This window comes from Arvicola amphibius, chromosome 9, assembly GCF_903992535.2.
Source record: "Arvicola amphibius chromosome 9, mArvAmp1.2, whole genome shotgun sequence".
NCBI classification, from domain to species: Eukaryota; Metazoa; Chordata; class Mammalia; order Rodentia; family Cricetidae; genus Arvicola; species Arvicola amphibius.
The window spans coordinates 101,924,970-101,938,690 of record NC_052055.2 but is presented as its reverse complement, the minus strand read 5'-3'; the positions used below and the strand labels follow the sequence as shown (position 1 = coordinate 101,938,690).

The 13,721-nt window shown below is 49.8% G+C and overlaps 1 protein-coding gene across 3 annotated transcripts in view; it reads right to left on the bottom strand.

The window, feature by feature from the left end:
* Window positions 1–689: 689 nt before the first annotated feature.
* The window catches only part of Micu1 (mitochondrial calcium uptake 1), a 146,054-nt gene continuing 133,022 nt past the window's right edge, over window positions 690–13,721 (bottom strand). For all 3 annotated transcript variants that reach the window (XM_038343014.1, XM_038343016.1, XM_038343015.1), the window contains 2 exons: window positions 2,441–2,530; window positions 690–1,619 (listed from right to left, as the gene is read on the bottom strand). In XM_038343014.1, coding sequence (XP_038198942.1) covers window positions 1,462–1,619; window positions 2,441–2,530 — 248 coding nt within the window. In that variant the 3' untranslated portion in view covers window positions 690–1,461. The remainder of the gene's footprint in view (window positions 1,620–2,440; window positions 2,531–13,721) is intronic.

Genomic DNA, 13,721 nt, shown 5'->3' with positions numbered 1-13,721 from the left:
CCACGTCTCTCCTTTTTCTAAAGTATGAGCTTCAGCCATAGCCGAAAGTAGGTGGGGCACTAGAAGCAATTAAAATTTTGATTTTTATAAACTGTGGCACATTCTCAAGTCCCCTTTGCTTAGCAACCATCTCTAGGATCTCTCATTTCCCTGAATCTCAGGTTAAGGAAGCCCAGCTGCTCCCCTGAAGGGCTCTTCTTGTGGGGAGGAATGAATGTCTCTGGCCATGTTCTGACTTAGGGTGGAGCGCCACACTGAGGCAGAGCTGAAACAGAGGCTCATGGGAAGGATCTGAGGGCCCGTTCAGCTCAACCTTTAACAGCTGAGGGGACAGACGGGGAATGACTGGCTCAACACCACACGGAGTGGTAGAGCCGAGTCTAGCAGAGGCCAATGTTGCCAGGGTTCTGAAAATGCAGTTCCACCATTCGGATGCTCAGAGTCTAGCCCCAGGGAGATTTCTTGTCAGGGACTGTGTATTCCAGTTCCAAATGAAACAGTACCCCAACTGGGTGGGGACAAGGCCACCTAATGACAAGTCCCTCACTCTGTGTCCCTGCTTCAAGCCGCCAGTGACGAGAACGCCACAGCCTCTGGTGAGGAGAACAGGGTCTACAGCATTGGGACAAAACAAAGGGCCAGAGGAGAGGCCCCAAAGAAAGGACGCGAGGATTCTTGGGGACATTTACGGTATAATTAAAGTGATATTTTACGAGTGTTTTAGACAGGGCGGATGGGCTGAGCCGGGTCTGGGCTCGGCAAGCCCATAGAGAGGGAAAGTGACACTGGGAGCCTTGGAGGGAAATGAGGGCACAGAGGAGCATGGAGCAGCTCCTTTGACTCTGGAACTCTGCTGGGAGCGCAAGGCCTTCCTGGAGCTGCCGGTGTCTGACACAGATCCTCCAACCAGGCCTCCTGCCAGCGCGGGGCGCCAGGGTCACCTGCATTATCATTTCTCATAGACTTCCTCTTGCCCACCAGAGTATTTTCAAACTTGCAGCTTAGGAACAGCAGGAGGAAGAAGATAAACCCACAGTGAGAGAGCCTGGAGGGGGGGTGCTCCCCAGGGCCGGTGGGTGCCAGGAGGGAGAGAGCCTGGAGGGAGGGGTGCTCCCCAGGGCCGGTGGGTGTCGGGAGGGAGAGAGCCTGGAGAGGGGGTGCTCCCCAGCACTGGCGGGTATCCAGAGGTCTCCTTGCATTCTTTATCCACAGGGCACTAGTTGAAGGAGCTAAAGTCTCCACTTTGAAGACTTGTCCATGTTTTTTTAAAACCTTTGATCTGGCTGCCAACTTGAAGTCTAGTAGCAACTGACTGGGTCAGGGAAGGGTGAAGAGGGAAGCCTGCTAAGCCCAGAGGTCAATCCCAGAAAGATGGGGGGGGGGTACTACTCCCAGAAGCAGCGGCAGCAGCATGAAGGGCCACTCCAGGGGTCCAGGTGCTAGGGTGCAGGCAGCGGGACCCTATTTGGGCAGAGCAAAGTCCCAGGCAGTTTCTTGGGCACATTTCCACATAGCCTGCATGAGACGGGTGAAGCCCATGTCCTTGGGCTTCTCCAGGCCTCTCATCAGCCGCTGCTTCATGATGGAAACAAACTCCTTATTGCTCAGCTCCCCATTGCCTGGAGGATGAGGAAAAACAGAAGTGTAAGTAGAAACTCCGGGGAGGGGGGGGAATCCCGTCCCTCACACCCTGCGGGCCCTGCAGCCCAGCACACACTCAGCCAAGTTCATCTCTTGGCTTAGGGTGAGCTGCTCTGTCCTCCAGCCACTGACACTGAGACTGGAGCAGAAGTCAGGTCCTGTGTGAGCACAGGGACGCACGAGCTTTGTGTGTGGTCCTGGGGGACACTCCCGGGGTGCGGGAGAGACACAGGACATCAGTGGTGGGGTAAGTGATACCACGGTGCAGACAGGGGATGCTGGGGTGCAGGGGAGCTGTGCGGTTGCTGGAGAATTCAAGTAGCAAGGCATAAGGACCTCTTGGGGTGTGGGCATCTGGAAGGTGTCACCGCCTCCTTTTGCCCGGCTGTTCTACTCTGCTTAGCCTTGACCCTGGAACCTTTACTGATCTAGGCTTATACTCCTCCCTAAACTGGATCTGACTCTCTCTCTCTCTCTCTCTCTCTCTCTCTCTCTCTCTCTCTCTCTCTCTCTCCCCCCCTCCCTCCGTCCCTCCGTCCCTCCGTCCCTCCCTCCCTCCCTCATTTTGTTGTTGTTACATAATGAGATCCCATCTCAACATGACAAAACAAAACAAAAACTAGAAAAAAAAAAGAAAACCCCAAGGAAGTGGAAAACACAAACTGGGGCCCAGGGTGGTATCTTCAAGCTCACAGGGCCAAGGCCAAGCTGCTGTCTAGACAACAGTCCCGCTATAAACAGGGTCCAGAAATCCAGCGAGGCCCGGCTCACCCTGCACAGCCCACAGGACCCCACTCACCGTCGCAGTCAAAGAGTGCAAACACCACGTCGCACACGTGGTCTGAGAGCTCCACCTTCGCCACTGTCCTGGCCACCTGCTGCATGGTCACTGAGGGGAGAAAGATGCTCCGTTAGGGCTGACAGACACCTCCACTCTCCTTTCTCCAGATGGGGGCTAGCCCACGCAAAACGTGGCTACTGTATTGAGGTCATGTTTGAGGTCATCTGTGGGGGTGCACATCTGTAATTGCAGCTGGTGAGGAAGGAGAGTCAAGAATCTGAGGGCAGCAGGGCTATACAGTGAGAACCTGTGTCAAAACCAAAACCAAAGTTCGAGACCAAGTCAGGGCACTAAGACAGCCTCGAACTATCCAAGTGGGTGTGTGTATGCACAGTGACGGAGCACCTGGGCAGCATGTGCCAGGCCTGGGCTTGAGTCTCAATGTCCAGCAGTAAGGAATTAAAGGAAAAAAAAGAAGAAAAATAAGAAAGAAAAGAAAATGAGAATTGAATTTTTATCCAAGACTCCACACCCTTATACCTCAGGGTCTGCTTTTTTATTTTTGTTTTATGGAGACAGGGTTTCTCGGTGTAGCTCTGGCTGTCCTAGAACTCACTCTGTGGACAGGTTTGTCCTGAACTCACAGAGATCTGCCTGCCCCTCCCCCCCCCCCAGTGCTGGGATTAAAGGTGTGCGCCACCACTGCCTGACCTTCAGGGGTCTGTTCTTTTGTATTGCTGCTACGTGTTAGAGGCATGAAGTAAACGAAGGACTCACGATGCTGAGTAGAGTGTGCAGTACAGGATGCCAGCACTCAGGAGCTGTGGCAGGAGAAACAGAGTCCAAGGCTAATGAGCTACACAAAAAGACACTGTTTCCGCTGTACACTTCTTTTAGCTGCAGTCCTGGAGAAGCAGGGCATTAGGCCTCATCGGACCAACACACCATTTTTTTAAGCCTCAGTAGAGAAGCTCTCTTCTCTTGCCATTTTCCTTCCCTGACATTTACGATGAAATACAGCAATCGTGTGGAATTGCTTTCCCGGGAAAGACAAGCCAGGAAGAAGTAGGCAATTTCTGCTGTCATCCCTCTCACTTGGCCTACCTGTGGTTATCAATCAATCACGTTACTGCCTACGGGTCAACCCCAAAGTGAAGTGAAACTTGATAAAAAGAAAAGGGGCTGGAGAGACGGCTCCGTGGTTAAGAGCACGCACTTCTCTTGATGAGGACCTGGGTTTGAATCTCAGCGTCCACATGATGGTTCCCAAGCATCCATACTTTAAGTCTCAGGGCATCGGAAGCCCTCTTCTGACTTCCTTAGGCACCAGGCGCATACAAGATACACATATATACTTGCAAGCAAAACATTCACATACATAAAATCAATTTAAAAAAAAAAAAGAAAGAAAAAGAAAAAGGAAAAGGATGGAGTTCCGTGTATGGACTAACGTGTGCAGCCATTAGCTTGGATTCCACAGCAGCCTGTGGGCCAGCAATGGCATCTGTGTCCTCTGCTACTTCAGACGGCAACATCAGTTCCTCTTACCAGTTTGCTTTCTCATTTTGCACCTGTCACCTCCATATATATCCAGCACCCTGCCCCTAAGGTCGGCAGACACAGAACCGAGCAAGGTGTCATTGAGACAGGACTCTCTGTGTGGCTCCACCCTGACGGAGTCGCTTGACAGTTTAGAGTTTACTTCTCCCATATTCAAAATCAAACGATTCCACGAGGGGGCTGTTGAGTTTGCTTGGCACACAGAGGCATCTTATTGGTGTTTATTTTAGGGTGTGAGGGTGACAAACGGGGTGGAAGTATCTAGAAATAACTCAGGCTCTTGCATGGCTTTGCCTCCATATTCAAAACCTCGAGCTCAAGGGGAACAGGGCTGTTCAGGAAGGTGGGAAGCGCCAGTGTCTCCCTCCTTGGCCACGGTTGAGATCACCCTCGTTTCCAGCCTGTGACTTAGAGGGAAGGAGGCCGATGTTTTTTTGGAACAAAAAGATTTAGGCAGAAGCGTCTGTGGTAAGTTTTCATGTGCCACGTGTTGGGGCTGGTCAGAACTACAGTGCCAAGCTTGAGAAACTGAGTCTTGCAGGGAGAACCAATGGCTGCTAATTCAACTGAATGGAGAAGAGGGAGGAAGACGAGGAGGAAGAGAAGAAAGAGCAGGGGGAAGAGGAAGAGGCGGTCAAAAGGCAGTTTGCAAGGAGACTAGGAACTGCCAGGGGAGCTAAAATGACCAAAGCTGATGGGGAGATCTCCTAAGGTTTGATTTTGGGATATCGCTCAGGGAGAACGGGATGAGAACGGGTGTTCTCAAACACTGCTACCCACTGCAGCTCCCTCCACGACCACAGAGGAGTCCTGAGAAGGGCCTGAGAGCCTCGTGTGTGCTGGAGTGTGCTTTCTGCTGGCTGTACCACTTTCTGTGCTTTACATCAATCTCGTGTTTCATCTGCTCTGACAACTGCCTTCCTGCTTCGCTCCCAAGTCTCCATTCTCTCAGGGTAGAATGCCTCGCCAATCTTGTTGTTCTAAGACTCGTCTCTCTCCCATGTAGACAGCACTCTGCTCTAATAAACCAGTAAGCAGTATCCCAGGACATCAGCGAGAGCTCTTGACAATTTCCGTCACTCAGCTCATTAGGCTGGTATTAAGTGCTTGGAGGATAGGGACTCCTGGAGGCTGCAGCCAGAACATTGCTTTACAAAGGCTACCCCTCACAGGGCGGTCAGAGATTATGCCCCATCCCACTTGGAGGGGGCGCTAATGGTCTGCTCACTACCGGGCTAAGGCACTGTGGCTCCCGGGGATGGGCACAGTCGGTGCTGGGGTGTCCTTTTCACAGCACAGGATCCTTGGAGAGGCCCCCAGGGTATGAATCACAACAGGACAGAACAAACCAACTCGCTGGTGAGCTGTCAAGTTGGGAGCTCTTGGGACAAGTGGGATGACAGCAGATCACAAGCCAAGTGCTTGGCAGCTGCTCTGGAGAGCAGGCTCATTCACACTGTTTTCAGCCTGTCTGAATCACACTAATTAAACCACAGTGAGAACTCCCCCTCCCCCCAGACCTTAACTTTCCTGGGTTGATCTGTTGTTGGTACTGCGCTCTTGGCTTCCCCTATTTGGTGCCGGTGATTCTGAAACACATACTTGGTCTCTTATGATTGTTAATTCCCATTGGCAACCTGCTGGTATTTATAATCACCATAGAAACAAACCCCTGTGCATGTCTGTGAGGATGTTACTGGGTTGAGATGAAAAGGCCCATCCCAAATGTAGTCAGTATAATCCCGTGGGCAGGGGTCCTGGACTGAAGAAAAAAGAGAAAGTGAACTCTGCTTCCTGATGGTGGAGCCAATGTTGGCCCAAGCTCCTGCCACCACGCCTTCCCTGCCACCACACCTTCCATGCTGCCACCAAGCCTTCCTTGCCACCACCATGCCTTCCCCACTGCCATGCCTTCCATATTGCCACACCTTCCCTGCCACCATGCCTTCCCTGCCACAATAGACTGTACCTTCAAGCTGAGCCAAAGTAAAGTCCCACCCCCATCTCCCTGCTTTCATTTTGCGTGTGTGTGTATGTGTGTGTGTGTGTGTGTGTGTGTGTGTGTGTGTGTGTGTGACTGTGGTCCATGCAGAGGGCAGAGGGTGACGTTATGATGTTGAATGTTCTGCTCTATCACTCCCTATTCTCTCGCGGTCTGGCCTCTCAGGAACCTGGAGCTAAGCTGGTGGCCAGCAAGCCCCAGCAATCGTCCAGTCTCTGGCCCCCCCAAAGTCCTGGGGTTGCAGGTGTATGCCTGGCCATGCCCAGCCAATTTATAATCCAGGTCCTTGTGTTTGCACAGCAAGTGATATTACTCACTGGCCATCTCTCCAGCTCTTAAGTTTTTTTTTTCGACAGGTATTCTGTCACACAGATGAGACAAATGACTAAGATAGTTTTACAAGTTTCTGACATAGAGCTAGTATCCTTGCGACTGTCCAAGTGGGGCATCGTGTGTGTCAAAGAGATGACTGGTGCCAATAGCATATGGGTAGTTTCAAGATGGACCCTGGTCACAGGAAAGACCAAGTCTTGTTGGGATTTTCTAGCTAAGCCCTCTAACCCACTGAGTTGGTCCCCAATGGCTACTGAGTCATTCACTCATGCCTGTGTAACGAAGCCCCCTAAGACTCTCAGAGCATAGCATTTGGAGAGCTTCCGATTGCAGCCACACAGGGGTTCCTGGAGGATGGTGGGAAGGCACAGAAGCTCTCTGCTCCTCCTCAACCTCTCCGCATGCAGCTGGAGCTTCTGAAACAAACCAGTAACCTCTGTGCTTGCCCGAGTCCTTTGAGTCCCTCTCGCGGGTCAGCTGAGCCCTGTCACACTAGGAACTGGCTGGGCAGAAGCTTGGTAAGGAAGGCTGTATTAGTATCTGAGTCAGTCTCTGGGGGTGGAGATCTCAACCCGTAGGATCTGACCTAGCTCTAGGTAGGCACATCAAAATGAAATTGGGGGAGTGGGTTCAAGTAGAACTCATTGCTTGTGTGCTGCTGGAGAAATCCCTACTCGTTTTTATTTTTGTTTTTCCAGACAGAGTTTCACTGTGTAGCTGTAGTTAGCCTGAAACTTGCTACGTAGACCAGGCTGGCCCGAATTCACAGATATCCTTCTGCCTATACTTCCTGAGTGCTGGGATTAAAGGCATGTATCACTATGCCTGGCCCCCATATTTTTTGAGGTCACAGAAGTCTTCTGTGCTGGTTGTTTTGGTGTTAGAACAGAGAAAACACTCCCCGCCCCGAACCATGGAATAATGCTGAGGTGCTGGGAGTCCAGTTGCTCATCTGCTGATATGGAAATGAAGGTCCCAGAAGAAAGAGAAGGCTTAGGTTTCCAAGGATCACCTATGACACTGCTAATAATCTTCCCAGGGGCCTATGTCCACTTAAGATTGGGATGGGGGAGAATTGGTAGAATTTTGAAACTCAAAATCTGGTATCACTGCCATCCTAGTACTCAGGAGGCAGAGGCAGGAGGATCTCTGTGAGCTCGAGGCCAGCTTGGTCTACAAAGTGAGTTCTAGGACAGCCGAGGCTACACAGAGAAAGCCTGTCTTAAGAAATAAATTAAAAAAAAAAAAGAAAAAGAAAAATCAAAAAAATCTGGTACCATCTGCTTTGACAACTCCAGGAAGGACCTGCGCTGTGCTGGTGTGGTCTGTGACTGGATAACTCAGTGGGGGACAGAAGTCCACACTATGTCGTGTGCTATAATAATGTGTCAGAAATTAGGCTACATACAATTAACCACACAATGGCCTCCCAGGGGAGCTCTGGAGTGATAAAACTCACACATCCACATGGACTCAGAGAATCCTGGAGCCAGAAGAGACTGCAGAGGTGATGAGGTGCGGAGAACCAGGAAACTGATGTGACTTTCCAGCGTCACAAAGCTAGTGGCCTCTGGGTGGAAGATATCCCACCGCTCCTTCCCTACACACATTTGACCTCTTACCTGGACGGTACCAGTTCCTTCCCAACTCTGTCATCCTAAAGGGACAGAGTCCAGAAAACAGAAAAGCCAAGTTAGGGCATCGTCAGTGCCTTCTGTCAGGGATGAGTGCTAGCCAGGACTGGGAGGAGGCGGTATTCCTGCCAACCGCAGATCCGACCTTCTCTGCAGTGAGGGTCCCTAGTCATGCCCTTGAAACGCACGTCACAACTGAAGAAACAGCTCAACAGGGTATGAAACAACAGCCTCATGAAAAGCTAAGTCACAAAGGTGGCCTGGACAAGGACGCTCATTTCATCCCCCTGCAAAGGTGTGCGGAAAGGTGACCCAGAGGTTTCAATGATGTCCTGAGTTGTTCACATGATTAGTCATGCCCTACTGGACTGCAGGGGAGAAAATGAAAAGCTGGCCTGTGGGCGCCAAGGTCTAGTGGGGGAGGAGGTGCTGCTTCAGCCCTGGGAAGGCTCGCTACACGGGAGGAGCCTTTCTTGCGCGTACCCTTTTTTTGGAACTTCTTCCAGACACTCTCCGGCAGCTCTACTACGCACTTTTCAACATGATTTGGGGCGAGGTGTGGGGAAGGACCGCATTTAGGAGCGCCGACAAAGGAAAGAGGAAAGAGCAGGGTGGTGTCTTAGCAACAAGAGGCCATGTCCTTGTTCTGCATGGGACTACAGCTCAGGCTGCTGGCACCTCTGTGTGACACTGTTGGTCCTGCTCCCTAACAGTACGGGTTACCAAGGACAGCTGCAGTTTGGTTTTCTGAATCCCAAGTGCCATCATCTCAGATGACTGCCTCAGTGGGTCCCTTGCTTAAACTGGTTCAGCCTAACTAAGTTGTAAGTTTTATTACATTGTTCAGTATTGTGTTTAGCTTCTCTGAAAATCCTATCACATCTTATCTAAAAATGGCAAGAGTTGTTTTTTTGAAAATATATTTATTTTTATTTTATGTACATTGGTGTTTTGCCAACATATATGCCTATGTGAGGGTGTCAGATCTTGGAGTTACAGACAGTTGTGAGCTGCCATGTGGGTGCTGGGAATTGAACCCAGGTCCTCTGGAAGAACAGTTAATGCTTTTAACCACTGAGCCATCTCTCCAACCCCTGTTTTTTTGTTTTTTAATAATTTTTTATAGATGTGTTGCTGGTCTGGTCTCTATCGGCTGGGCTCCATGAGCTGCCTACCTTAGCCTTCCGAGTCCCGGGACTATAGGCATATTCCACCACCACGCCTGGCTTCATACAAGCATGTCTAGAAGCACCATTAGGCAGCCAAGGTTTTCAGCTGACACACTAGAGGACAGACACGCTACAGGACAGTCCTGATCTAGATGGGGACAGCACACACACTATTAAGATGGAGAAATAGCTTGTGTGTGATCCCACATGAATCACGATGAAACACTGTGTATTTGGTGGAGGTGAGTGTATTTTGTATATGAACTCAAAATGAGTGCCAAGGCAGATTGCTTTCAATTTGTGCACATGGGAGAGCGAGTGATGTAGGTGGAGTGGAGGGGTCAGTGTGAATGACGTACGGGAAGCAGCAAGGGAGTAAAGGCCTAACTCGAGAGCTGGTGCATATGGTGCGGGGTGGGGGGCAAACACTGGAAGGGATTTCATTAAAGGCCAGTCAAATGTTCCTCGTAAGGGTACCTAACAAGCCAGGTCTTGTCTCAAGGCCATACTCCTTCAACCTCCAGCACACACTGAGACAGGGTCTTGCCAGCCTATCCTCAAATTCCTGGATCCTCCTGCCTCAGCCTTCTGAGTCCCGGAATTAGAGGTGTGAGCCACTATGCCTGGTCAGAAAATGATTTCTGATTAGGGAATACATTCACCTACTTCAAAGTTCAAATGGTATAGAGCGGGGTCTGGCTCTCAGCTGTGTGCAGTCGCTAGTGCACCACTGAGGCAGCCAGCAGCACCTCAGACACATGCACACAAGAGATTTGCTCTTCCTCTTCCCCCTTTTCCATGAAGCGGCAGCATAGCAAACAGTGCTGTGCTTGGCTCACCCAGCACCTTGACTGAGAGAGAATTCCCTCCCAGAATGCAAACAGCATCCTGTAACAGCTGTAGAGTGCACATTCCATGGGAAGGACGGCTGCAATTTGCTGAACGCGTTCCTCCGTTATTCTATCCTCAATCTGCAGAAGGCTCCTTCTTCATAAAACAATATCCTTGTTGGACTCCAACTCTTGCTTCAGTGACGTCTAACACTGAAGGCTGAACTGGCTGTAGGTATGTTAAAATTCATTGGGTTGACACGGCCTGACAGACTTTGCCACCTTCATAGGCTGCTAACGACAGTAAACCTTGAAGTTGCCAAGAAACAGTGTTACAGGATCTAATTTCCAAGTATGTGCATATGTGTATGCATGTGTGTGTGTGTGTGTGTGTGTGCGTGTGCGTGCGTGTGTTCTGAGGCCAGAGGCACCAGATCCCTTTGGAGTTGGAATTATGGGCAGTGGCGAAGTCCCTTAATATGGGTACTGGGATTCAAACCCAGGTTCCCCGCAAGATCTCTAAGCACTTCTAGTTACTGAGCTATTCTCCAGCAAACTTTTTTATTCTCTCTCTCTCTCTCTCTCTCTCTCTCTCTCTCTCTCTCTCTCTCTCCCCTCTGTCTCGCTCTGTGTGTGTGTGTGTGTGTGTGTGTGTGTGTGTGTGTGTGTAGAGGTTGAAGGAGAAATTGTGGGAATTGATTCTCTCTTTCACCACATGGGACCTGGGGCTTAGCAGCAAGTGAGTCATCTTGTTGGCCTATACTTCTTGTTACCACTCTTTCCTGGTCTGCTCCTCAGCAGGATATAATGTCAGCTGACTTTGTCCTCAACTCTTTGATGTTGGCAGTTTGCCTTCTCCTTCCTCTCTCTCCCTCTTTCCTATCAGCAGTCACGAGTCCCTAAGGCATCCCCCCTCCTCGGGGTGCTTCTCATTTTACAAAGCCATCATATATGTGCAGTGATGTAGTCACGGCAGAATCAATCTTTAGAACGCTAAGTGACTTGAAAATTGGGAAGATTAACCAGGTCTTTGTAAGAGAAATGCCTCATAAAGCAAACATTTGTTTTGGGTTTGTGCTTCCTTCCCTACACTGTAACTTACTCTAAGAACTGATAGCTTTGCTGTAGATGAATGGAGTCCTGGCCAGCACTCCTTTTCACATAGTGGTGTTTTTACAAGATGAAAACGTGAACTGTTGCAATCCCTTCCTCACACATGTCTGTGACATTCCTACCTCCGTGCTCTGTCTAGGTTGTCTGGGAGATCCTTACTTTGAATTTTCTTCTATTTCTTTTGTCACATAAAAGTGTTGAACCTCTTCTTTTTTTAATTAAAAATTATTGTTATTATTATATGTATATGAGTGTTTTGCCTGCATGTGTACTCCATGTGTTTGCCTAAAGAAGGCCAGACGAGGGCATCAGATCCCTTGCAACTGGAGTTACAGATGACTGTCAGAGACCACAGAGGTGCCGGAATCCTGGTCCTCTGGGAGAGGAGCCAGTGCTCTGAACAGCTGAGCCACTTCTCCACCAGAGGCTGCTTTCTAACATCCCTGGTCCTTCTGGGTGCTGCACGCTGATGAGAACACTTCAGTTTCTGTGGCTTTGTGCTACTCTAGCTGGGATCTGGGCAAGTCAGTTTCCTTCTGAGTTGATGACTTTATTGTAGGTCAAGGGCAGTAGAGTGGGAGTTTAAATAAAACAATCTCTAAACTCCCTCCCAGTACTAAAACTTTATGACTTCCATGTTATTTTTTATTTTTTTTTTACGATGAAATAGCTCTGGCCGCTTACAATGTCCATATCTTTAGAAGCCTTCAAATTAAAAACTCGGGGCTGGAGAGATGACTCAGCAGCTAGGAGTGCACACTGCTCTTTCAGAGGACCCAAGTTCACTTCTCAGGGATCCGATGCCCTCTCCGGACCTCTGTGGGCACTTACTCACACACGCATATGTTGCTCCTCCGCCCCCACATAATTTTTTAAAAGTCTTAAAAAGAGGATAAAACTAGAAGTGAGGACTTCTGGAATCACTGGCTAATGTGGCACACAGGATGCTGAGGTGGCCCAAACAGGCCCATCCTGTTTAGTGTGGGCAGGAATATGAACACTGAATATGGCACAGCACTCCTGCAGATGGATTACTTTACACAGCCATGGTGATGGCTTGGCCAGTCTCGTCTATGGGAGTCTCCCTAGCAACTTGAGAAGAAGGGGATGCTGTCAGAGGGTGCATGGCTAGATTTGCCTGTGTAGAATCAGCAACCAGCAGGAAAAGGGGGATTTGGTCCTAAAGGGAAATTTTGCCAACAACTGAGAACCTGGATTACAGGCCATGCATGCTAAGATCTGAGGAGAGAAACTGGGGAGTGGCTCAGTGGTTAAGAGTACGGACTGTTCTTCCAGAAGATCCAGGACCCAGGTTCGAATCCCAGCACTCACATGGTGGATGAGAGCAGTCTGTAACTTCAGTTCCAGGGAATCCAGAGCCTCTTCTGGCCTCTGCAGGCATCAGGCATGCACGTGGTGCACAGATATACATACATGCAGGCATCAGGCATGCATGTGGTGCACAGACATACATGTAGGACATATGTGCAAGCAAAACACCCAAACCACATGAAATAAAAATAAATCTAAAAAACAAACTGGAGCCACACAAGCAAGATCTGAGCAGGGACTCCAGAAGGCTGCATGGAGGCTCCCGACAGCCTCACTTGCCAACTCTCAGCTGTAGAGCTGGCCCTCCTTTATTACACAGCCAGCGACAGGAAGCTGCAGAGCGGTGGGAAGCTGTGGCTGCAGAGCGGTGGGAGCGGTGGTGTTTACGACTGGACTGGGAACGTCCCGGGCTCCACGCACCACACTTTATATATAGCTGCCCTCAATTTTCAGGTGTGCGTTACCCTTTTCTGCAGCCACAGCTCTAAGCTGCACAAGTGAGATCTGGTGGAGGCCCTAGCCACGGTCTGATTAAGTTTTAAATTTTCTCACAAGGAAGTAAAAGCTGCCACCTTTTCTTTGGGACTCCAACAGCTTTTCGCTGACTTTCAGTTGATCCAATAATTATAAACTAGTCCATTTGCACACGGATTTGAATGTAAGTCTAGGCCATGACATGATGGTTGGCCATCATTGCCATCCTCACTGGATTTACACTCACGTAGGAGACACGACTCTGGGTGTGTCTGTAAGAAGCTTCTAGAGAGGCTTAGCTGTGGATGGAAGACCCATTCTGAACATGAGAGGCACCACCCAATAGGCTGGGACAGAATAAAAGTCAAAAAGGAGGGGCTGGAGACATGGCTCAGTGGTTAAGAACACTGACTGCTCTTCCAGAGGACCCGGGTTCAATTCCTAGCACCCACGTGGCAGCTTACAACTAACTGTCTGTAAGTACACCTCTAGGGGACCTGACACCCTTCACATGCAAAACACCAATGCACATACAAGTAATAAATATTAAAAAATAAGTCAAGAAGGAGAAAGCAAGCTGAGCACCAGGGTTCATCTCCTCCTGCTTCCTGACTGTGGACACAAAATAACCCCTCCCGCTGCCACAGCCAGAGCCCCGCTGCAATGGACTGTACCCTCTCAAACTGCATTACAAACAAACAAACTACACCCTCAATGTGCCCTTCTTTCTTTATGTTGTTTTGTAGGGATTCTGCCACAACAATGAAAATGGAGCCAATTTCCCTGTGCCGCATTCAGGACTCCCTGCTCTCCCCTCCCCTCCCTGTGCTGCATTCAGAACTCCCTGCTCTC